The 25,810-nt window shown below is 37.2% G+C and overlaps 1 protein-coding gene across 8 annotated transcripts in view; it reads left to right on the forward strand.

The window, feature by feature from the left end:
- Positions 1-23,826, forward strand: part of LOC123516902 (synaptophysin-like) — a 36,674-nt gene extending 12,848 nt beyond the window's left edge. For 3 of the 8 annotated variants that reach the window (XM_045276659.1, XM_045276658.1, XM_045276660.1), the window contains 4 exons: positions 6,864-7,059; positions 8,653-8,838; positions 20,045-20,168; positions 23,162-23,436. In XM_045276659.1, the coding sequence (XP_045132594.1) occupies positions 6,864-7,059; positions 8,653-8,838; positions 20,045-20,158 (496 nt within the window). In that variant the 3' untranslated portion in view covers positions 20,159-20,168; positions 23,162-23,436. Of the gene's footprint in view, positions 1-6,863; positions 7,060-8,652; positions 8,839-20,044; positions 20,169-20,839; positions 20,931-22,263; positions 22,513-23,161 lie in introns of those variants that run through there. The other 5 variants (XR_006678334.1, XR_006678336.1, XM_045276657.1 and 2 more) reach the window with 3 other exon arrangements.
- The last annotated feature ends 1,984 nt before the right edge of the window (positions 23,827-25,810 follow it).

Consider the following 25,810-nt stretch of genomic DNA (forward strand, 5'->3'; position numbering starts at 1 on the left):
CTTTTTTACAGACATGTGAACAACAACATCAAAAATAGAGAAAGTATTGAAAGTTTAGAAGTAAATGGAGTATACAGTGAAGATCCCAGGGAAATGGCAGAGGCTATGAATGGATGCTTTCGGAAGGTATTCACAAAGGAGACTGCTTTTGACAAACCACTGGTAATGGAACAGAAAGGGATTATGAAGGAGTTTCAAGTAACGGTGGAGGAGATCAAGAACATGATGGGGAGTTTAGAAGTGAGAAAAGCTGTGGGACCTGATGGGGTATCAGGATGGATTTTAAGAGAATGCAGGGAGCAATTGGCAGAAAAAGTTTGTGAAGTAATTGATGCCTCATTAAGGGAAGGCGTAGTGCCCCAAGACTGGAAAAGAGCTAACATTGTCCCAATCTATAAATCAGGTAACAAGAGAGACCCATTGAACTATAGACCAGTGTCACTTACAAGTGTGGTAGCTAAGATGTGTGAGAGGGTGGTGAAGACTAGATGGACAGACTTCTTGGAGAAAATGACATACTTTGTGAGTGTCAATTTGGTTTTAGAAAGGGCGTTCATGCACGACAAACCTGATATGTTACTATTCGAGGGTGATAGATGTAATACAGGAAAGAGATGGTTGGGCTGATGGAATATATCTGGATTTAAAAAAGGCCTTTGATAAGGTACCACACCAGAGACTGATCTGGAAACTTGAAATGGTAGGAGGAGTGCATGGCAGTTTACTAAAATGGATGGAAGACTTTTGGTAGGAAGAGAAATGAGAACAATAATTAAGGACAGACCATCAGAATGGGGATTGGTGGAGAGTGGAGTTCCACAGGGATCAGTGTTGGCACCAGTAATGTTCGCAGTCTACATAAATGACATGGTGGATGGGGTGTCCAGTTATGTGAGCCTATTTGCAGACGATGCAAAATTGTTAAGAAAAGTGAGATGTGACAAAGATTGCGAACTACTCCAGGAAGACTTGGACAGAATATGGAAATGGAGCTGTACATGGCAAATGGAGTTCAACACGACAAAATGCAAGAAAATAGAGTTTGGCAAGAGTGAAAGAAGAATCAGGAGTATGTACAAGATAGGAAATGAAGACATAAAACCAGTCATGAAGAAAAAGACCTTGGGGTGACAATTACCAATGACCTATCGCCAGAGAGACATATAAACAAAATAATTGGAGAAGTATTGAACTTATTGAGGAACATAAGAGTGGCGTTCGTATATCTAGATGAAGAAATGATGAAGAAAATAATTACTGCAATGATAAGACCGAGGCTTGAATATGCAACAATACAGTGGGCTCGAACTTAAAGAAACACATAAGGAAACTAGAGAAAGTACAGAGGGCTGCAACGAAAATGGTGCCTGACTTAAGAGATTTGACTTATGAAGACAGACTGAAAAGAATGCAACTTCCAACCCTGGAAAACAGAAGAGAAAGGGGAGACCTGATAGCAATATACAGAGTGATGATTGGCATGGAAAAATGGATAGGGAAGATCTGTGTATGTGGAATGGAAGAATGTCGAGAGGGCATGGGAAAAAACTAAAATGGCCACTTATAGGAGAGATGTGAAAAATATAGCTTCCCTCATAGAAGGGTGGAAGCATGGAATAGTTTAGACGTGGAAGTGGTCAACGCAAGGAATATTCATGATTTTAAGAAAAAGCTGGACATTAATAGATATGGAGACGGGACAACACGAGCATAGCTCTTTTCCCGTATGTTACAATTAGGTAAATACAATTAGGTAAATACACACAGTGAATTACACACACACACACACACACACACACACACACATACACACACAGGGCTGGGGACAGAAGAAGCTGGAAGGACAAGAGGACATGTAAAGAAGATTAGGATGAGGCAGTTTGTGAAGGATATTGGAAAATACAGTTTTCCACATAGAATGGTGGAAAAATGGAATGTATTGAGTGTTGAAGTTGTTATAGTATTTAATGTGCATTACTTTAAGTAAAATTGGATAAATGGAAATATGGAGACAGGAAGCTATGAGCCGTGCTCGAACCCTATACAATACAACTAGGTAAATACACACACACACACACACACACACACACACACACACACACACACACACACACACACACACACACACACACACATACAGGCAACCCCATTTAACGAAGGGGTTACGTTCCTAAAAAACACTTTGTTAAGCGAAACTTCGTTAAGCGAACCGATTATAACAAGTTTAACCCCTGATTTGAACTTCCATTGAGAGTAAGCAAAGCGAAAGTGCATCATAGTACAGTAAAAGGTTTAATGAAAGTAAAAATTATGAAGTTAAACATTTAGGTAGTTTAATTTAAGTCATTATAATGTACACTAATGTATGTATGTACGTAACTTTATAATGATGATCTTAACTTTATGAAGGGAGGGAGAGTGAAACGGGAAAGACACTAACCGGCAACCTGTGGAATGTAAACAAAGTGCGCATCATGGTACCGCATACAAAACTTATGTACCACATTTCCACAAAGCTTTCCATTTTATCCATTGTAGAGTCACGAGTTCAGGTGGTTCTTTTACCTTTCAAGGAAGATACGGTCTCACCAGCCTTCTTAATAGAGTCTGCTGACTTGAAAATAGTAAACAGTAGATGGAGTCAATGTTATTAGTTTTCTGGCCTCTCTCATGTCTGTGAATAATATCCAGCTTCACTTCGAGAGTAAGACACTTCCTGGTCTTCTTAGGAATGTTAGGCCACATTGCAGGGCATTTTGGTGGTAAGTTGAACTAGGAAGATGAGCTGCTGGTGGCGCTGTTATGTTTTGACTTGGGAGTGAGTAGTGCGCGTGATCTTGATCTTGATCTCGATGCTACAGGTGACGCAGAATTTCTTCTGACTCAGGCCTTTGTATCGGCAGTGCCTGTGTTGTTCACGAGAGGCTTGATCTTGATCTTTATTCTACAGGTATCTCAGGATTTCTTCTGAGGCAGGCCTTAGTACCAGCAGCTCCTGATGTATTCAAAACCCTGTCAGCTTGCATGATACGGTGGGGCTTTCAAATTTGGAAAAATTACCTGGATAAAACTTCGTTAAGCGAGTTTGGTCTTCGTTAAACGAGCGGATGGTAGTGAAATGAAACCTTCGTTGTAGTGAAATTTCGTTGTGTAAACCTTCGTTAAAGGGGGTTGCCTGTATACACCTAACCCTCTGTTATCGTGCCCTTCCGTTATTGCATTTAGGTATTATCGTGCACTTATGAAAATCTGCAAAAATTCAGTTTTAGTGCATCTGGAAAGTTGTTATTGCGTACCCGGAGTAGTAGTAATAGTAGTAGTTGTAGTGGTAGTAGTAGTAATAGTAGTAGTAATAGTAGAAGTAGCAGTACTACACATATCCCAACCACACACCGATGAATGTTCAGATGGGGAGAGGAGGAAGAGGAAGTGGTGGAGGGGAGAAAGATGATGATTATGAGGAGGAGGAGCCAGCAACCAATCACTGCTGTGTATTCACGTCACGAGTCTAGGTGATTACCCCTCCCGGTGATTACCCCCCGGCCTTTACACCCCCGGGCTTCACCCCCGTAGGTGATTTCCCCCCGGCCTTTACCCCCAGGGAATATCCAATATGTGTAAGAGAAACCCACAATAAAAGCTAAAATGTTCTTTACTTTTAACACAAAAATAAAAAGTAAAGAACATAGGGATCATAGGGAAGTTATATTTAGATTATCATTAAATTTTAATTACACAAAGGCATTATATCTTTATTACATGATTGCTATGATATTTTATTAAAACTGATCTTTGTAATAAAATATAAAATACTAAAAGATTGCACATTTCAGTTCTTGTCCATCACAAATGAAAATTGTGAGCAACTCCTCTGAGGAAGTTGATGATAGGGTTTACGAAGTCATGAACAACCACGGCGAGACGTCGTGATGTATCCTGGTAGGCGCGGTGCTGCTTTGGTGCTTCATGACCACCTTGGGCCTGGTTGAGCTTGATATCTGTTAGTCCTTGTTCCTTTATTATGATGTCAAGAAACTTCCAGATGGTGGGGTTGCACACTTCCATTGCAGTGTTCATTTTTTTTATGCCATTCCTCGACGTGTTTGATTGTTTGCAGAAGGTTCTCCTCCACTTGGCCATGCATGTTTCACATACTATAAGGGAACATAGGGTTACAGCGACCATTGCGATGTCGGGGACGACCGACGTAGGTATCCTCGAAGTAGTTGAAGATTGGCTCCAACTTGTTAAGGGTGGTGTCCTGAAGGGACTCAAATTTGTTTTCCACATTGGCAAGTGGGACAAACTCAATGGCAACTATCATTCGGGCTTTGAGCTCGACGTCACGGTTCGTCTGTTCGTCTGGTATTGGACCTGTAGATCTTCGCTCTGGATCTTCCGGAGGATGTTCTGCCATAAGTGGTAAAAACATCTGTAGCTGTTGGAAAGGCATCGGTAGCCGCTTGCAATGTGGCACGCTCAAAGTCAATCATGATTGTGCTTGGTTTCATGTTGGGACGCAGAGTTTTGACTTGGGTAAAGAGATGTTTATACACTTCTCGTGATTTATTTGGCAGCAGGGCACAGAGACAGGGCACAAAAAAACTACCTGGACCTAGGGCATGGATTGTGTACAGTTGAAAAAACAATTCTGGGATAATTTTTAATGTGCCGTCCATGCATATATGTTCTGCATTTGAAAGAATGTCCAAGGTTCGTGCAGTAGCAAACATGATTATTCTGTTGACGTCATCAGCACTATTGTCGTGCTGCAAGAATTGTTCACCAGCAGAGGTGTGTTGGTACTGAGTGGGGGGTAAAGGCCGCGGGGTAAATACTGGGGGGAAAATCACCGTAGGGCGGGTAAAGGCTGGGGGGTAATCACCACGGGGGAAATGGCCTGCTTCGTTACATCACATGATTTGAATAAGGGAGCTGATTGGTTCCAGTCACTCTGCTCACCACCACCACCACCCCTCAGTCTTGCATGTGGTATTCTGTTGTTCAGAGCTGGTTTTTCAGGAAAATTTGTGTTGTAGCACCAGTTTATTTATTTCCTATTTATTCTTCACTTACGTTATCACGTTTTCCGGTATCGCGCGGTTTTTTAGGCACCAATTTCACGCAAAAACGGAGGGAGGTGTAATATATATATATATATATATATATATATATATATATATATATATATATATATATATATATATATATATATATATATATATATATATATATATATATATATATATATATATATATATATATATATATAGTGGAGACTCAATACTTGAACTTAATTTGCTCCAAATGGCTATTCGAGTATCGAAAAGTTTGACTACCAATACCTATAAATTGGGTCATTTGTTCTAATCTTAGCAAAACCTCAAATTTATAAAAATATCAATATATATATATATATATATATATATATATATATATATATATATATATATATATATATATATATATATATATATATGTGTGTGTGTGTGTGTGTGTGTGTGTGTGTTTTTTTATTTGTATATACCGTAAGTGAAGGGTGGTGATGGATAACTTAGAAGAGGAGGGGAAAAGAGTGGGGAGGAGGGAGGTCATCAGAGGACGAGTCACCATTCATATAAATGTCTGGTGTGATTGCTGTGAACCCTTTAGAAGAGGGATGTGGCTCACTAACACTTTCACTAGATTCCTTATTTTCACCACCAATAAGCCTCTTTGGTGGCATTGTAAGTTTTTAAATGAAAAACTACCAACAGAACGCAGATGAGCGTGGTTTTTCTCAAGATTGTGGCAAGAGTAGGGATGTATCCAGTATACCAGAATACCGGCAATTTTTCTACCGGTAATACAGTATCAGAACGAGACAATGACGGAGGGAGAGGCCAGAGCTTTGTTTACAACCATGTGTGTGGCCGTTCAATTACCAGATATTTTCACCACTAATAAGCCTTTGGAGTTATTGTAAATTTATAAATGAAAAACTACAGATAGAACACATGAGAATGTTATTCTGAAGACTGCAGCAGCAAATCTGGTGGAAGTGGGGAGGGAGAGGCTAAGGAGCCTTTGTTTACAACCACATGTGTGAGCGTTTGACTATAAGTTATTTTTTTAGTATAAAATCAAATTCTTGTGTTCGAGTATTGAAAAGTTTGACTATTAAGACATTCAAGTATTGATTCTCCACTGTATATATATAAATTTTTTTCACACAACTCATCAGCATACCCACATTGCCTCTCATCTTGTGATAGGAGTATACCACTACTTGTTTGGGTCTTCATAACTATTTTGTAAGAACATCATGCATCCTCCACTCTGCCTTACTGTTACACCACAAAATAGGACGAGTGTTTAGCCATACATATTCCAACACCTATTGGCAACACTAAATGGTTTTGTCCCACTCAAGAACAGAAAGGAGAGTTAACTGCATGGTAGCCAACCATTGAATCTAATGCATCATGTAAAGGGACTGTCAATGATTGTCACAAAGTACACAAAACCACCTAAATAGAAATTAGATATCAGTGTCAAACCAAGGAATCTGGCAGCTCCAGTGATGCGCAGCTCAGTTGTCCATTTGTTATCCTGTGTTGAATGTTTGATTTTTGAAGCAACAAAAGGGGATAATCTGTTGATGAAAAAAATCAGTACATTTGATTAATAACTACTTAAAATGATGAACTTATTTTCATAAAATTAGGAAATTCTGTTATAATTTTTTCTTAGTTAAAGGTACTTCTCTTTGTAAATACATTAGATGTTATAGAAATTCTTATTTTATGGATAGATAGTCTGTGTTCATTAGTACTGAAAACCTATTTTGTAATGTTCTGTAATGTATAATTTTTTCCTCCTAGGATTGACAGGATTCAGGACACATTTCCTGCATGTAATGCCTCTGAATGGAAACTGTATGTGGAGGGAGACTTCTCATCTGATGCCAAATTTTTTGTTGCTGTTGGTGTCCTGGCATTCCTCTATGTTCTTGTAGCACTTGGCCTGTACTGCTTCTTCAATGCTCTTTATGAAAACAACGACTTAGTCCCCATAGGGGTAAGTGAAGTCTCCACATGTGACCAAAATTTTTTTTATTAGTTTTACAACACTATAATCTCTAGTGAAATACATCCCTAATGAAAATGTTGACAATGGACTTCATCTGAAATTTACAGTATCAAGTGAGGAGAAGTTGACTCAGTTTTATATTCCAAAGATCATTAGGGATAAAAAATCAACATCTACTCAAAAGATTAATGAAGGCACATCTAGATTATTTTGATATAGGTAAGTGAAAAAAGTGTATTTTAGGATTAAGAATACTATGTTCTATGGGAAATAATCACATTTTTCTCAGAAATGAAAAATTAGGCCATTCTTTTCTAAGTCAGAAATATTCTGTCAATGGATTTTCTTAGTTTTTCATGTCTTAATGGTACTTATAATGTCCAGCTGATTAATTTTGCTGTATTAAGCTTCTAATGTTTTATTCACTTATTGATCTTTATGAATGTTATCTTTACCTCTATTATGCTTTGCTTATTGTGGGAGTGTTCCTAAGGGTGTACACATGACAGAAGAAACTACCTTTTTCTGACCAATCACTCCTACGTTGCATGCATACATTTCCTTATCTAATCTTTCTAGTTTCTATGTGACCTACCTGTCCTATTCGGAACTGTAATTTCATTAACTTTTTGCAAAATCAATCATCATCCTCTCTTACCACGTCTTTATTTTGCATTTTTATAGATTTCTACCTCCCATCTTCTAACTATGTGCCTCTATCAAATAACCAATTTCTACAATATGGATTCTTGACTGCTTTGTTAGATTCCATACCCAAGTCTGACCTCTACATATATGTTAGGATGAGAATACTTTTTAAATCTCTTTTTACTTAATTTTATAATCATGGCAAGTGAACCATAATATACTTGCCTTTTGTAACTCTCCTGATTCCAAATTAATTTCACAATGTTTACAGAACTCTTATCTCCAGATTATAAAGCCTTCATCACCTTCATTCAATCACATCTCACACCTTTCTATTGCATTTTTTTTAAATTCCTTTATGGTTTCAGATATAATTTTCTTGTAAGGTCTAAACTTTGTTGTATACATATATTGATACAATATTGTTTATAATACCAATACTTGATCAATAAATCCTTTTAGCATCTACTTGATCAATAAATCCTTTTAGCATCTAGGTTCAAGAAGTACCGGACTTTGAAATTTCAATCCAGGAGAGGATTAATGACTTTTTATCTCCTCTCATCCCTATTCTGTCCAACTCTGTGGAGTAAACAATATTCTCTATCTTTCATCCTTTTATATGATGAAATTCTTTGACTATCTTTGTATTTTCCTTTGTCCTTCAATTTTGGATTATTATTCCGACTCTTCTTTAGGGACTAGCACTCAAGTGGGCTATTTTTTCTCCATTCATTGCTCTAGGTCAGTGCCCTCCTTACATTTAAAAACAAAAAATAGAAATAAAATACATAGATCAATTAAATATTCTATACCTTGAATTACCTTATTTCTCATTTCTAAGAATAATTGACTTAACTCACAGAATACCATGTATACTAGACATAATAGTTACATATTATACATACATAACTAAATTATTAAAATTTTCAGGACTTTGCTCTACATGTGATATTTGCCATCTTGTGGTTTGCTGCAAGTTGTGCATGGGCAAACAGCCTCACTGGTCTGCGTAATGCTGCTGAACTTGATAATATTCTGAAATATAATGATGTGTGTAAGAAACTCAAATGTGTTAAAGTGGCAGAAGCTCGCTTTGGCAAACTTATCAGCTCTGTTGTAAGTATCATTACTGGTTGTTTTTTTTAGTTATTTTAGTGTAAACTCTTAATCTATACCTTCCTTTTCAATTTGAACCTTAGATGCTGAATAGTATAAGAAAAAAACTTTTATGACATATATACATCTCATCTCTTTTAGCAAACTCTGATGTGACTAATCTTGATATAGTAGAGATATCAGATACATATAATTAATTTTTAATGCTAATATTTGGTTGTTATAAGCAGAAGACATTTGGATGGAGACAGGAGAGCAAGAGTATTGCTTTTTTCCTATAAAACACAACTCGGTAGATACTAACCATTTTACTTGTGATAGCATTGCATGGCAACAGTACTGTATCACAAGAGGTGTGAGGACACACACACACACACACACACACACACACACACACACACACACACACACACACACACACACACACACACACACACACACACACACACACACACACACACACACACACACGTCGCTGAGAGGATGGCTCGTCTCCGGCTGCGGACGGGAAGAAGTGAAAATACCTATGGTGTTACAGGGCCTGGGTACCTCTAAGTTAGTGTCCTGTTGATGGCCTACTGTCGCATAGTGTTGAAAGTGAGGGATATGGAGAGTGGTCCCTGAGATGAGAGTGTGGGCGGTGATTGTTTTGGCCGTAATCAGCTGACGTTAACAAACATGGCGGCTACCCCTAGACAACCTAAGGATTTTGAAGGTTTTGTAACTACTCCAAGAGGACTGGAGAAATTAGATATGGATGCAAGAATCCAGGCACTGGAAAGTAAGTTCCTAAACATTTTGTCCATAGAAGAAAATCTGGATAGAATTATAGCCGAGAATGATTCGTTCAAAAAAAGAGATCTATTTGTTAATGATAGCGAATAAAGAGCTATTGAAGGAAAAAGTAGAGATGGAGAAAGAAAACCAACAACTAAGGAAACAATGTGAAGAGATGAAGGCTAAACTCCTAGAAATGGAGATGAAAATATCTGAAGGGGACTTGAGGAAGGAGGAATGCCTTAATCTAATTGATGCCAGGATGAAAGAAGTGAACTATGAACATCAGGAGGTACAAAGGTCCTTTAGGGAGATAGTGAAAAAGCAGGAAGAGGAAAATAAAGTGATTATGCAGAGTGAAATGGTAAAGGCACTAAAGGTGCGTTTACACGATCTAACTATGTTCGACGGACAAAATCGTTACCATATCACAGGAGAAGCAGGATGACGTCATAAGCGGTGAAACGATGGAAGCGAATCTGGCAACAAGCAGTGGTACCAGATGAGGGTGTTTAAGTTGAATCTGCTCACAGGGCATGACCGGTGGACAGTGTTTGAAGGTGATGTCCGAAGGTGATGTCCGTTGGTAATTCAGGCATTTAATTCAGACAGTGTGTGACGTTTCGATGCTGCGAACACGGACAGTGTCCGGTACACCACTTGGTGCTCGCTTCTGGCGTCATCAGCGAGCCTTTTCGCTTTCCACTGCTAGTTGGTAACAATTATGTCCGTCGAACATTGTTCGATCGTGTGAACGCACCTTAAAGGAAAATGAGTATGTGGTGAGAGATATTGCTGAAAAGAAAAAAAATGTGTGATCATAACAGGATTGAGGGAGGAAACTAACAGAAACTGGCAGGATAGGAGGGGCAAGGAAAATGACAGGACTAAGTCTTTACTGAATAAGATCTCTGTGGAGGAAGAGGACCTATATGCTGAGGTAGAAGAAAGTGTGAGATTGGGAGCTTTTGAGGAAGGCAAGAATAGACCATTAAAATTGAAATTAAAGTCTCAGGTGGCAGCTGAGGCCTTGTTGTGGAGGGCTTGGAAACTTAAGGACTCTGAGGAAACCAAAACAATTTACATAAGAAGAAATATGTCACAGGATGAGCGAATGAAAATGAAAGAGCTTGTAACTGAAGTGAAAAAGAGGAATGACGAAAGAACAGAGGAGGAAAAGACCAAGTTTTTTTGGAGGATGAGAAATGGGAGGCTAAAGAAGTGGTGGATAAAACAAGCGGAATAGACATTACATAGAAGAAAGAGACTAGGAATGGAATACAAGTGACTTACATGAATATAGATGGATTTCTGTCTAAGAGGCTAGAATGTATGGATTACCTAAGAAATAACGAATCGGACATAATGTGTGTAGTGGAAACAAAGCTAAGGCCCGAAATAAAGCTAGACTGGTTTGTTGTAAAACACTACAAAGTATGGAGAAATGATAGAAAAAATAAAGGTGGTGGTATAATGGTTCTTACTAAGGAAGATCTGATAGTGAAGGAGGTGAACTATAGTAAGAGAAATGAGGAAGTGATAAGTATGCTTATAACAGATGGCAAGAGGGACATTAATATTATAACAGTATACATACCACCCAGAACCAGTGCTTGGGAATATGAACAGTACCAAATGGTGATGAGAAATACTCTAGACAGAATGAAGCAAGAACTCATCAGAAAGGATAGAGTGATGATAGTCGGAGACTTTAATTGTAAAGAAATAGTGTGGGAAGACTACGAAGTGGTGAACGGTGGTGAGTGGGCAGAGGAATTGTTAAAGGTAGCAACAAATAACTTGATGGCACAGTGGGTGAGATCACCAACAAGGTGCAGGGGACAAGATGTTGCAGCAAGGTTGGATTTGGTATTTACCAGGGGCATCTCTCTAAAAGAGGAAATTGAACATAAATGTCCCTTGGGGAGAAGCGATCATGATGTCCTAAGCTTTGAGCTGGATACGAAATTAAGCACGAATAAGATTGTGGAAGCAGGGAGGAAAAATTAAATTATATTAGGGCAAATTATAACCATATAAGGGAGTTCTTTAATGAAATTGACTGGTCCGTGGTTTACCAGGAAAGGGATATGCAATTGAAATACGATAAATTTATGGATTTGTATAACTCTGCTGTGAAAAAGTTTGTGCCATATTACAGAAAGAGGACTTTAAATAATAAACGGGTTTAATAGAAATTGTGAAGAAGCAAAAAAGAACAAAGAAAAGGCATGGAAGAAACTTAAGAAAAACAGTGATGTATTATCAAGAGAAGTTTACAAAACAGCAAGGAATAGATATGTTGAAGTAAGGAGAACAGCACAGAAGGAATATGAACAGAGGGTGGTGGAAAACTGTGATAGTGACCCAAAAATGTTTTACAAATTCATAAATGGAAAACCAAATATAAGGGAGGCGATAGCAAAGGTAAAAAATGGGAAAGAAGTACAGTAAGGTCTCGGTTTACGTCAGAGTTACGTTCCTGAAACATGACTTAAGTCAATTTTGTACGTAACTCGAGTTTCCGTATATTTCAAAGCATATTATCGAGTTTTCAACCAATCATTGTTTATGGTTATTCAGGTAAGTTAAAGGTTATATTGTTATATTATTTACAACTATGTAGGAATATGAAACAAGCTTGTTTTTGTTGTTGATTAGGGCCACGAACGCGAAGGACTGTAGGTTGCTGAGAGGGGTGGACGCCTGAAGCCGCCAGGAGGGTGGGCAGGTCGAATGTTGTGACGCCCACAGGGTGGACAGCTGGGAGTGTAGTGCAGTGTAGTGGGAGTAAAAGCGTGGGCAGCGGGGCAGGAAATGCAATAGGAAAGGGCAATAGGGATCAGCAGACAGGCGCAGACGGTGCAAGTCAGCTGTGAGTGTTGTGTGGCCCAGGCGAAGGCTCTGGAGTTGTTATTGTTGTGATGGGTGTGCGAGCCCTCAAGGTCGTCAACCTCCCCCCGTTGTCATGGTAACGGGCTTCCCATTTTCTTCTTCCCTCCCTCACACACAGCTGCTGCCTCCCTTCTCATGTCTTTTAATTATGTTCTCTTTTTCTTGCAGCATAATGGGTTTCTTTTTCTTAGCATCACTCTGTCACTAAGGAGTTTTCTCTTTGCTGCCATTGAGCAAGATGCTAAGAACTTAAGTCAGTAAACACAGAAGTAGGATAACACTCTTGCCGACGAGCCGGCGAGATTGGACCTAGTTTTTACAAGGGGTATACAAATGAATGATGATATAAGATATAAGTGCCCATTGGGAAAGAGTGACCATGCAATATTAGAAATAGATATAGAAGAGGGAAAGGAAGATAGAGACGATTCATACAAAGGAGACCGATTAAATTACAGAAAGGCTGATATTGAGAATCTCAAGAACTATTTTAAAAATGTAGACTGGGAGGAGATGGAAAACTCAGAGACAATGCAAGACAAATATAACTTATTTTTGGAAATATACAAAACAGGAGTCAGGTGGAACTGAGGCAAGGTGTTATTGTATTCAAGCGTGAGGCGGGCGGTGTGGTGGGCAACCACCAACAATAACAATAATTCCCGCACTTTACGATTTATAAATTTTCAATTTTTTAAATCTTAAATTGCCTTATAGTGGACTGACGTAACTACGAGTTTGATGTAACTCGAGACCGATGTAACCCGGGACTTTACTGTATATGAGGATGCTGGAGATATAGCTGAAATTTTGAACGACAACTTTTCCAAAGTGTTTACAAAGGAGGAGCATTTTATGGGAGGAAGGCCTACGGAAATAAGGCAAATGCAGGACATCATGGTTACAAAGGAAGACGTAATGAAAATTATAAGCAATCTGGATATTAATAAATCAATGGGGCCTGATGGCATATCTGGGAGGTTGCTAAATGAATGTAAGGATCAATTGTTGAACCCCGTATTTGATATTGTGGAAACCTCCATACGAACAGGATTAGTCCCGAAAGAGTGGAAAAGAGCTGACATTGTGCCTATATATAAGAATGGTAGTAGGATGGAACCACTAAATTATAGACTAGTATCGTTAACTAGTATATTGTGCAAGGTATGTGAAGAAGTAATTAAAGCTAAGTGGAGTGAGTATCTAGAAAGTGAAAACATTCTGAGTGAAAGATAGTTTGGTTTCAGAAAAGGAAGATCGTGCGTATCCAATTTATTATGTTTTTATTCAAGAGTGACTGACATACTACAACATAGAGAGGGATGGGTGGATGCTATCTACCTGGACTTGAGAAAGACCTTTGATAAAGTACCACACAATAGACTGATGTGGAACCTAAAGAAGATTGGAGGAGTAAATGATAAACTAGAAAAATGGATGGAACAAAAGAAAAAATGGATGGAATAAAAGAAAAAAATATAAAATATAGACCAAAAAGAGAAAAAGAAGAAATGAAATCAGTCAAAGACCTACTGAAGAATCTAAACGACGAAGATAGGCAGAACTTGGAATAGAAAGTAGAAGAAATAAACAATGGGACCATATCAAGAAGGAAAAACGAGACCAATTAAAATACTACTAAAATCACAAGCAGCAACAGAAGAAATATTATATAGAACAACAAAACTTAGAGAAACAGAAGGCTGCAAGGATATCTATATAAAGAAAAATAGAAATGAGGAAGAAAGGAAGAGATACAATGAACTGGCAGCAGCAGTAAGGGAAAAGAATAATGAAAGGTCAGAAGAGAAGAAGGCATTTTTTTGGAGAATTCTAGGAGACAGGATAAGGAAATGGTATATGAACGAGAAGGAAGAGAAAAAAGTGGAACAAGTTTAACTAAAAATGATAAAGGCAAAAGACTAAAAATGATGTATACGAACATAGACGGGGTTTTATCAAGTAAATTAGAATTAAGAGATTACATAAGGAAAGAAAATCCAGATATTGTATGCCTGGCTGAAACAAAACTAAATAAGGCAATCAAAATAGACTTGGACAATAGGTATAATGTATGGAGAAGAGACAGAGTGGGTAAAGGAGGAGGAGTCATGATTATGTTAAGGAAAGAGTTAGTGATAAATGAAATGAAATGTGGGGAAGGAAAAGCAGAAGTACTGTATATTAAGATGCATATTAATAAAAAAGAGTTAACAATCATTGTAACATATGTGCCACAAAAAACAAATTCATGGACTAATCAAGAATATAAAGACATGATAGATGACACAATAAGGAGTCTAATGAGAATCGTTAGAGAAAGGAGAAAAGTGATATTAGTAGGAGATTTCAACTGTAAAGAAGTGGACTGGGAAAATTATGAAAGTGGTATGGGGGAAGAAGCCTGGGGAGAAAGATTCTTGAACCTAATGATAGACAATATGATGGACCAGAGAGTAAAGGAATGCACAAGATTCAGAGGAAACGACGAGCGGCGAGATTGGACCTAGTTTTACAAGGGGTATACAAATAAATGATGATATAAGATATAAGTGCCCATTGGGAAAGAGTGACCATGCAATATTAAAATAGATATAGAAGAGGAAAGGAAGATAGAGACGATTCATACAAAGGAGACCGATTAAATTACAGAAAGGCTGATATTGAGAATCTCAAGAACTATTTTAAAAATGTAGACTGGGAGGAGATGGAAAACTCAGAGACAATGCAAGACAAATATAACTTATTTTTGGAAATATACAAAACAGGAGTCAGGGAATATGTCCCAAAATATAGACCTAAAGAAAAAGGAAAGAAAGATTGGTTTAATGCAAGGTGGGCCAAGGCCAAAGAGAAAAGAGATGGAGCATGGAAAAAGTAGAGGAGAAATAGGAATCCAGCAAATAAGGAAAACTTCAAAGCAGCAAGAAATGAATATGTTAAGGTGAGGAAGGAAGAGGAAAAGAACTTCGAAAAAGACATTGTCGAAAAATGTAAGGAGCAACCAAAATTGTTCTATAGATTCATAAATGGAAAAATTAGGCAAAAAGAAACAATAGAAAGGTTAAAAGGAGAGAACGGGATGGTGGAAGACCCAAAAAGTATGGCAGAACTATTAAATAAAAAATTCCAGGAGGTCTTTACTAAGGAATCCAAATTTGAGAGGCCACAGAGTAATAGAGAGACCATCTATATGAAAGAGATTAAAGTAACCAAGCTTGAAATAAAAGACTTAATGAAAGAACTGGATGAAGAGAAGGCAATGGGACTGGATGAAGTCTCAGGCAGAATACTGAAAGAATGTAGGAAAGAACTAGCAAGTCCTATATACAACATCATAAAATGCTCAATAGAAAATGGAACAGTGCCAATAGAATGGAAAAGAGCTGAGGTGGTTCCCATATATAAGAGCGGAAGGAAGGAAGAACCTTTAAATTACAGACGGGTATCACTAACTAGTGTAATATGCAAGATGTGTGAAAGAATAATAAAGAAACAATGGATCGAGTTCCTTGAAGGCAACAAATTAATATCAAATAGCCAATTTGGTTTTAGAAAAGGACGGTCTTGTGTAATTAGTTTATTGAGTTTCTATGCTAGAATAGTTGATAGAGTACAAGAGAGAGAGGGATGGGTTGACTGCATTTATTTGTATTTAAAAAAGACGTTTGACAAAGTGCCACATGCAAGATTACTGTGGAAGTTAGAGGAGAAGGGTGGCTTAAAAGGAAGCACATTGAGATGGATAGAAAATTATTTGAGGGGGAGAGAAATAAGGACGGTAGTTAAAGATATGAAGTCAAAGTGGAGAGCAGTAGAAAGCGGAGTGCCACAGGGGTCAGTGTTGGCACCAATCCTTTTCCTCATTTATATTAACGACATGCCAGAAGGAGTGAACGGCTACATAAATTTGTTTGCGGACGATACGAAACTGTGCAGAGTTATAAAGCAAAAGGAGGATTGTGAAATACTGCAAGAAGACCTAAATAAGATCTGGGAATGGAGTAAGAAGTGGGAAATGGAATTCAATGTGAACAAAAGCCATGTCATGGAAATGGGAAAGAGTGAAAGACGACCTGTGGGAATCTATAAGATGGGAGATGGAGTAGAACTGGAGAAAGTCAAAAAGGAAAAGGACTTAGGAGTGATGATGGAAGAAAACAATCAACCAGTAAGCCATATTGATAGAATTTTTAGAGAAACATATAATTTGCTAAGGAATATTGGAGTAGCATTTCACTACATGGACAAAGAAATGATGAAGAAATTGATAAGTACTATAATAAGACCCAGATTGGAATATGCAGGAGTAGTGTGGACCCCTCATAAAAAGAAGCATAAGGAAATTGGAGAGGCTACAAAAAATAGATACAAGAATGGTTCCAGAATTTGAAGGGATGACATATGAGGACATATGACACCCAGGCCCTGTAAAACTACAACTAGGTAAATACACACACACACACACAAAATAGACTTGGGTGATAGGTATAATGTATGGAGAAGAGACTGAGGGGGTAAAGGAGGAGGAGGAGTCATGATAATGTTAAGGAAAGAGATAGTGATAAACCAAGTGGAATGTGGGGAAGGAAAAGCAGAAGTACTGTATGTTAAGATGCATATTAGTAAAAAAGAGTTAACAATCATTGTAACATATGTGCCACCAAAAACAGCCACCAAAAACAAATTCATGGACCAATCAAGAATATAAAGACATGATAGATGACACAATAAGGAGTCTAACAAGAGTCATTAAAGAAAGGAGAAAAGTGATATTAGTAGGAGATTTCAACTGTAAAGAAGTGGACTGGGAAAATTATGAAAGTGGTATAGGAGAAGAAGCCTGGGGAGAAAGATTCCTGAACCTAATGATAGACAGTATAATGGACCAGAGAGTAAAGGAATGCACAAGATTCAGAGGAAACGATGAGCTGGCGAGATTGGACCTAGTTTTTACAAGGGGTATGCAAATGAATGATGATATAAGATATAAGTGCCCATTGGGAAAGAGTGACCATGTAATATTAGAAATGGATATAGAAGAGAGAAAGGAAGATAGAGATGATTCATACAAAGGAGACCGATTAAATTACAGAAAGGCTGATATTGAAAAGAAATTTTAAAAACATAAACTGGGAGGAGATTGAAAACTCAGAGACGATGCAAGAGAAGTATAACATATTTTTGGAAATATACAAAACAGGAGTCAGGGAATACTGTCCCGAAATATAGACCTATGGAAGAAGGAAAGAAAGATTGGTTTAATGCAAGGTGTGCTAGGGCAAAGGAGAAAAGAGATGGGGCATGGAAAAGGTGGAGGTGAAATAGAAATCCAATAAATAAGGAATACTTCAAGGCAGCGAGAAATGAATATATTAAGGTGATGAAGGAAGAGGAAAAGAACTTTGGAAAGGACATAGTTGAAAAATGTAAGGAGCAACCAAAATTGTTCTACAGATTCATAAATGGAAAAATTAGGCAAAAAGAAACAGTTGAAAGGTTAAAAGGAGAGAACGGTATGGTGGAAGACCCAAAAAGTATGGCAGAACTATTAAATAGTAAATTTCAGGAGGTCTTTACTAAGGGATCCAAATTTGAAAGGCCACAGGGTAATAGAGAGACATTCTATGTGAAAGAGATTAAAATAACAAAGCTTGAAATAAAAGAGTTAATGAAGGAACTGGATGAAGAGAAGGCAATGGGACCGGATGAAATCTCAGGCAGAATACTGAAAGAATGTAGGGAAGAACTAGCAAGTCCTATATACATCATAAAATGCTCAATAGAAAATGGAACAGTACCAGTAGAATGGAAAAGAGCTGAGATGGTCTCCATATATAAGTGCGGAAGGAAGGAAGAACCTTTAAATTACAGACCGGTATCACTAACTAGTGTATTATGCAAGATGTGTGAAAGAATAATAAAGAAACAATGGATCAAGTTCCTTGAAGACAACAAATTAATATCAAATAGCCAATTTGGTTTTAGAAAAAGATGGTTGTGTGTAACTAATTTATTGAGTTTCTATTCTAGAATAGTTGATAGAGTACAAGAGAGAGAGGGATGGGTTGACTGTATTTATTTGGATTTAATAAAGGCATTTGACAAAGTGCCACATGCAAGATTACTATGGAAGTTAGAGGAGAAGGGTGGCTTAAAAGGAAGCACATTGAGATGGATAGAAAATTATTTGAGGGGGAGAAAAATAAGGACGGTAGTTAAAGATATGAAGTCCAAGTGGAGAGCAGTAGAAAGTGGAGTGCCACAGGGGTCAGTATTGGCACCAATACTTTTCCTCATTTATATTAACGACATGCCAGAAGGAGTGAACAGCTACATAAATCTGTTTGCAGATGATACAAAACTGTGCAGAGTTATAAAGCAAAAGAGGATTGTGAAATACTGCAAGAAGACCTAAATAAGATCTGGGAATGGAGTAAAAGTGGGAAATGGAATTCAATGTGAACAAAAGCCATGTCATGGAAATGGGAAAGAGTGAAAGACGACCCGTGGGAATCTATAAGATGGGAGATGGAGTAGAACTGGAGAAAGTAAAAAAGGAAAAGGACTTAGGAGTGACGATGGAAGAAAACAATCAACCGGTAAGCCATATTGATAGAATTTTTAGAGAAACATATAATTTGCTAAGGAATATTGGAATAGCATTTCACTACATGGACAAAGAAATGATGAAGAAATTGATAAGTACTATAATAAGAACCAGATTGGAATATGCAGGAGTAGTGTGGACCCCCCCATAAAAAGAAACACATAAGGAAGTTGGAGAGACTACAAAAAATGGCTACAAGAATGGTTCCAGAATTTGAAGGGATGACATGAGGAGAGACTAAAGGCTATGGATCTACCAACCCTGGAACAAAGAAAGGAGAGAGGAGATCTGATACAAGTTTATAAATTAATCAACGGAATGGACCAAGTGGATAATGAGAAACTGATCTTGAGAGAAGAATATGACATTCGAAGCACAAGATCGCATAGTAAAAAGCTGAGAAAAGGAAGATATCTGAGAGATGTTAAAAAATATAGTTTCCCGCAAAGATGTATTGAGATGTGCAACAGTTTAAATGAAGAAGTAGTGTCTGCAACGAGTGTGCATACTTTTAAAGTAAGATTGGATAAATGTAGATATGGAGGCGGGGCCACACGAGCATAAAGCCCAGGCCTTGTAAAACTACAATTAGGTAGAAATACAATTAGGTAAAATACACACACACACACACACACACACACACACACACACACACACACACACACACACACACACACACACACACACACGAGAGCTGATTTTAAGCAGTCAGATAAAAACAGTTATGGATAAGAGACGGTGAGATTTCCTCGGCAAACTCCAATAGCATTTGGACTGAAAAGGGTTTTCTTGTGACTGACTCAATAAAAGGCACAATTTAAGAATATGAATATTCAATTTGAACTTTTCTTTGTAGTGATTGTTTTTTATTTCCTTTCTCCAAAATAGCTGTTCAGATCACTAATAGTTGATGCCTCTTGACAGATTTTTGGCTTCCTGAATGTCTTTATCTGGGCAAGCAACTTATGGTTTTTGTACAAGGAAACAAGATTTTATAAGGACAGGAAGGCTGGTGAAGCAACTAATGCCACAAACTGACTTATTTAAGGTATTTGATAGCACTGATTTCCTTTATGGCAGTAAATGATATGTATGCATTATCACCTTGGGTAACAAGAGTACAATTATTAATCCTTTTTACCCGAAAACCAGAAAAGTATGAGTATAATAATTTAGATTAAGAGAAAGACATATGAAGTACAAGATTGCATGATATCCATTAAATTTTTGGTAACTTCATGGGTCCATACCTCTTAAATTATATCTTTTGTTCCCTTCATATAGTGCTGAAGCATTGCAAAAGAGAGAGAGAGAGAGAGAGAGAGAGAGAGAGAGAGAGAGAGAGAGAGAGAGAGAGAGAGAGAGGACAAAACTGTATTATATGGAAAGAAAATGTATGAATGTCATGTCAGATGTATAATAACAAAGGAAATTGATGTTTACCAGTTGTGTCATATACAGGTGATATGCATAATGGATGTTATATATTTGGCTTTTAAGGTTAACCATTTGGGATCAATTATGTTATCTTAACTGAGGCAATAGTCCACACCCAGTACTGTTACACTGATAAAAAGCAAATGATGCAAAGATACCTCAAAGCCATTCAGTGTGTAATTCTTAACCAGTGAAGTGCTCAGTAAGATTCCAGTGGTCATGTCCATGGTGTGCAATTATTGGCATAAACAAAATTCTCAAAATTTTTTTCTACTGTTTCAGGATGAAAGATTGCTTGGAAAAGTTAGGAAAACCAAACAGTACTTCAAGCATAGTGATGTAGTAAAGCTGCAGTGTTTCAGCTTGCTGGAAGGTAATTTTTGTAGTGAGTGAGCTGATTGACTGATACTTGTTGTGGTGTTGGGGGATGCTTAGATAAAATGCTAAAAGTAATATGCTATATAATATAAACAGTAGTAGGGAAATCCAGAATCACAAACAGTAAATCCTCATTATACGGTACATATGCGTTCCTGAAAACCTTACCGCAAATCAAAGTTGCTGTATACCGAATCCATTATAACATGTAATAATAGGCAATGTATTCCAGCACATCAAAAGTCACCCCTACAGAAATTAAAATACATGAAAATAGTCATTTAAAAAAAATGTGAAGTACTGCACAAAAGAAATAAACAGAAATTTTTTTTATTTACCTCTCACTTGCCATGTATTCTATCAGATGATGTCCCTCCCGAGGCTAAGGGACAGTAGGGATTTCAGCCCTTACTCATCTTCCGCTGAGTGGGCAGACTACTTCTCTTTCGCTTTGCCTTGTCAACTCCAGAAGTGTCTGCAGAATGTTTTGGGGCCATTATGGGTGTCACTGTGCGTCGTGATAATATCTACAAAAAAACACATGTAAGGATTTTACTTGTGTTCAATTGGAAATGCAGGAAGAGACTGATTGTTGTTGTGATGTCTTCCATGTCACACTTCCCGCGCCACCCCAGCTCAGTGCTCACTGACAGCTGACTTTTGGCGGGACGTTCAGGCACTTTGGCCTGACGCCTGAGGTTTCCTGTTGTTTACATATAGCTTGTGGACACTGGGCTAACTGGAGTGTTCATCAAACTCTCCACAGTGCTGTAAATAACTAAACATGCTGAACAATTGCTCAGTGTTTGATGCAATAACACAAAAAGAAAAACAGCAGGTTTATGCATGACATGAGTGAATACCGTATCTGTGAATTTTTCTTACCGTATATCGAATCAAGGGTAGAAATTTCCAAATATCATGACTGAATTTACTGGATAAAGAAGTACTGTATAATGAGGATTTACTGTATTTTAGTCTGTACAGTAGGCTACATTGTTTCCATGTAGCCTGACACAGAGTAAAAGTTCCTTCTATGTTATCATCAACACAGAAGTACTTATTTGTAAGAAGATAGAGAGCGTGGACTTGCCATGAGTTGCTGAATATCATTTCAAAACATATGGGGTGAAATATTGGCCGCCAAGTTTAAAAAGAGCCTTTACATCATGTGATGTAAGTTGCAGTTACACGCTGTATCATTGAGTATCTTTCTAGATTCACTGTCCTAGTACCTGTATCTCAATCTCCTTCCCTCCTCAGACTACTGTCATATGATAATGTTACTTACAATTAGCCTACATATTTCACTCTCCTTTCCTTTTCAGGCTGCTATCATGTGCTACAGGTGACATAAGCACATGAATGGCCTGAGAAGCAATGAAAGACTCTCTACATTTGAAAATACAGTAGAGACTCAATACTCGAATGTCTAAATATTCTAACTTTTCAATACTCGAACGCAAAAGTTTGACTTACTTTACTTTAATGTTATTAGAATTAGCTAAAGTAGTTGAAGAGTAAGTTGAAAAGCAAAAGAAAAAACAATTAAATCGGATCAGAATATAGCTCACCTTCCAAAAAGATTTTTCTCAGTAATGAAAACAGTCTTTATTTTAAAAGTATTCCCCTTGGCAAGCTATAATGAAACAAATTAGGCTAACAGATGAAAGGACAGAAGGAAAACAAAAAAGGGTGCTAAGTACTGATACACCTTAAATCAAATGAAGAACCGAAGACAAATTTCTGACCACACCTGAATATGCAAAACTGAATTACAGAAGCCAAACCGAAGCGACAGAATTACACGAACCGAATGAATCCTCTCACCATGTGTAGCCCAAAAAAAAGTTAACTAGGGATGCCAATCAGTCATAATGCATATTCGCCAAATTATAAACGCTAAATATGGAGAAACAAAACAAAGTTCATGGGATAGTTTTAATAATGTGTTAATAGTACATATGTAGTTATTTATTTTCACGTTTTTAATGTTTTAGAATATTTTAGTATAGAAAAAATACAAATTTTAATTGCATTATCCAAATAGATTTTGGATAATCCCATTTTGGATAATTCGCTTTCAGATAATCGGGGGTTTACTGTATATACTGTACAAGCTGCTTAGGCCAGAGATCTGATGAGTATGGAGATACCTTCACAAAAATGCAGAATTGAGAAAACAGTTATCCACATCATTCTAACATTTCTTAATTTTCATTACAGGAGCAAGTGCTTAATGATGACATGCATCACAGAAGACCAACCTTGACTTAAACCTAGTCATGTCATTAGCTATAAGAATCAAGAAATATATTATTTCCAATCCAATGCTTAGTTAACAATTATGACACCCAATTCCATGTTGTCCTTAAGTATTTTGCTTATCCCCTATTTGAGATTTATGTGAATATATTTTGCCCAAATCCATTGAAACAATTTTCTATGTGTATTGCCAATCCAAATCTTCTTGTAATGCTTCAAAGGAGTTAATATTTATAGTTCACTTTATCAGCTTAGAAGAGTTTGCAAACATTCATGTAACTGTGTAGTATTATTGTTGCAAATCTTCAACCATAGACTATTATATATATAGTAGTCTATGCTTCAACCTTTCCTTTTTCTTTTTGTGATATTCTAAAGTCATTCCTTATAATGTACTGATGCTATATGAGGCCTTTTACAGAAGAACAAGCCAACATCAGAAGAAATACTCTTGAGTTGTACAATTTTCATAAACTCGATATTTCAACCAATAATGAACATCTATAGTCTGACCAGCCTTAATTTACGGCTGTGGGGGCGAGCGTCTCTGTGCAGTGTTGCCACGTTTTCACTACTGTTGTTCTCTCTCTCTCTCTCTCTCTCTCTCTCTCTCTCTCTCTCTCTCTCTCTCTCTCTCTCTCTCTCTCTCTCTCTCTCTCTCTCTCTCTGCTTACCTTTGATTCTTTAGTAAGTCATTTATAATTGTCATATATATATATATATATATATATATATATATATATATATATATATATATATATATATATATATATATATATATAAGTGAGTAGCATGAGGTCAGTCACGTCGCCACCACAATGTGTCAAGGCCACCAGCTGGGTGTGGAAGAGTTGCCGCTCGCAAGTGAATAATGCTTTTTTTTTTTTTTCACTTAGGTATTGGCATATACCTACTATTTTGTAAAAATAGAAACTACACATTAGCTTGGCTTACGAATTATGAATGCGATTATTCCTCACCCTTGAAATTACTGTAAAAGCCAGTAAATGTGAGCATTTTATCTTATAATTATAGCAACTTCTTGTAATACAAGGTGAGGCAATTCGGCCTGGCCAGGCTGGGTTCATCAGTATTGCTGCCACTCACAAGACTTCAATTTTTTTTTTTTTTTACTTTGGATAATAGATTGTTTCTTTTTCCCATGCTCATTATCTTATATCTGTAATGCTGATATTATTACACACCCTAAACATACGCTGAGTACCATTATAAGTTACTACAGTTGATATCAGCAACACTGTTGAATATGTATGCCATGTTTGTATGGTATATATAGTTTTTTTTATACACATGATTGTTACTGTTGATTCAGCCATCTATTTACACAAGTCGAAATTTTATACATCTGAATTGATGGTATTTGCGATGCCTTGTACACCAATAACTTCCATTTCACATTGCATTTTTGGGAAATGTGGCAGCACTGTAGAGCTACCCTCGCCCCACCACAGCTGTAAATTAAGCCCGGTCAGACTATACCAGTGAATTTTTCTAATTACCATTGTTGTATAGAATGTTTAATGTTATGATGTTACTTTTAAAAGCATTTTTGAAGAAACAGTAATGATTTCTTCTTCAAGCTGTCATTTTATCCATGTAACTTGACTGGTCCAGACCACTAACTAGAAGTGGCAGATCAAGAGTGCACAAATGGGAGCACTCGAGGGGCACAGGTAAATATGAGGGACTTTGTATTATTCTATATTTATGAAACATGTGGTGTGTGAAGACATATCACATATCCCTGACCATTCTCCTAACCTAATCTATAGGTGGTTCCCTTCCTCTCTCTGCCCAGGTTAGCCTAACATTACCATTACATGCAGTTTTTCTAGTTCATTATTTAAAGCAAATCCTAATGGTAAGGTACCATATAGGATCCCAATATGGATAATGTACACACATTTACACTCATATGTCACCAGACAGTAGCCAACTACCCATAGATTATATTAATTTTGGTGAGTTGGTCACTTATTTATCACTCAAAAATCTGTTCTTGATGTAACATTAAAATTGTAATTATATTTTTCTCTTGTCCTAAACAGACCCAGAATTTCTCTTAACCAGATACAGTACCCATACATGTGCATGTGGTCTACTGTTCAGTATAGCTATGGTGCTAAATTAAGAGATTCTAACTTATCAAGCATTAGTAATTTTATAATTGTTATACAAAACAATACCATATATCGGTGACCATATAAGAACTACAATATAAGAAAGATAATTAACAAATATCACACTTGCAATCCTACTGCAGCTGTTGCAGTCTTACATGTAACAGACTGGATTGACCTCTTACATCATTACCAGGCAGCTTAAATGCAAATGTTTGGACTATAGTTTCAATTTGAGATTATAATTAAATGATAACCATGCTGTGTATGTTGCTCTTATGTTAAGCAGGTGTTAGTTAAATGACTGTCACCTTACCCACATAAAATTTTGAACAATACTTACTATTTTCTTATTAGTATGTTACTAATTTGTCTGGTTGCTTAAAGGGAAGGAGTGCCCTGGAATGGGGATGGGGCACCATTGGGAACACAGTCTTGAAACGGGGGCACAATCCCCCTAATTCCCTGT

This window comes from Portunus trituberculatus, chromosome 41, assembly GCF_017591435.1.
Source record: "Portunus trituberculatus isolate SZX2019 chromosome 41, ASM1759143v1, whole genome shotgun sequence".
Lineage (NCBI taxonomy): Eukaryota > Metazoa > Arthropoda > Malacostraca > Decapoda > Portunidae > Portunus > Portunus trituberculatus.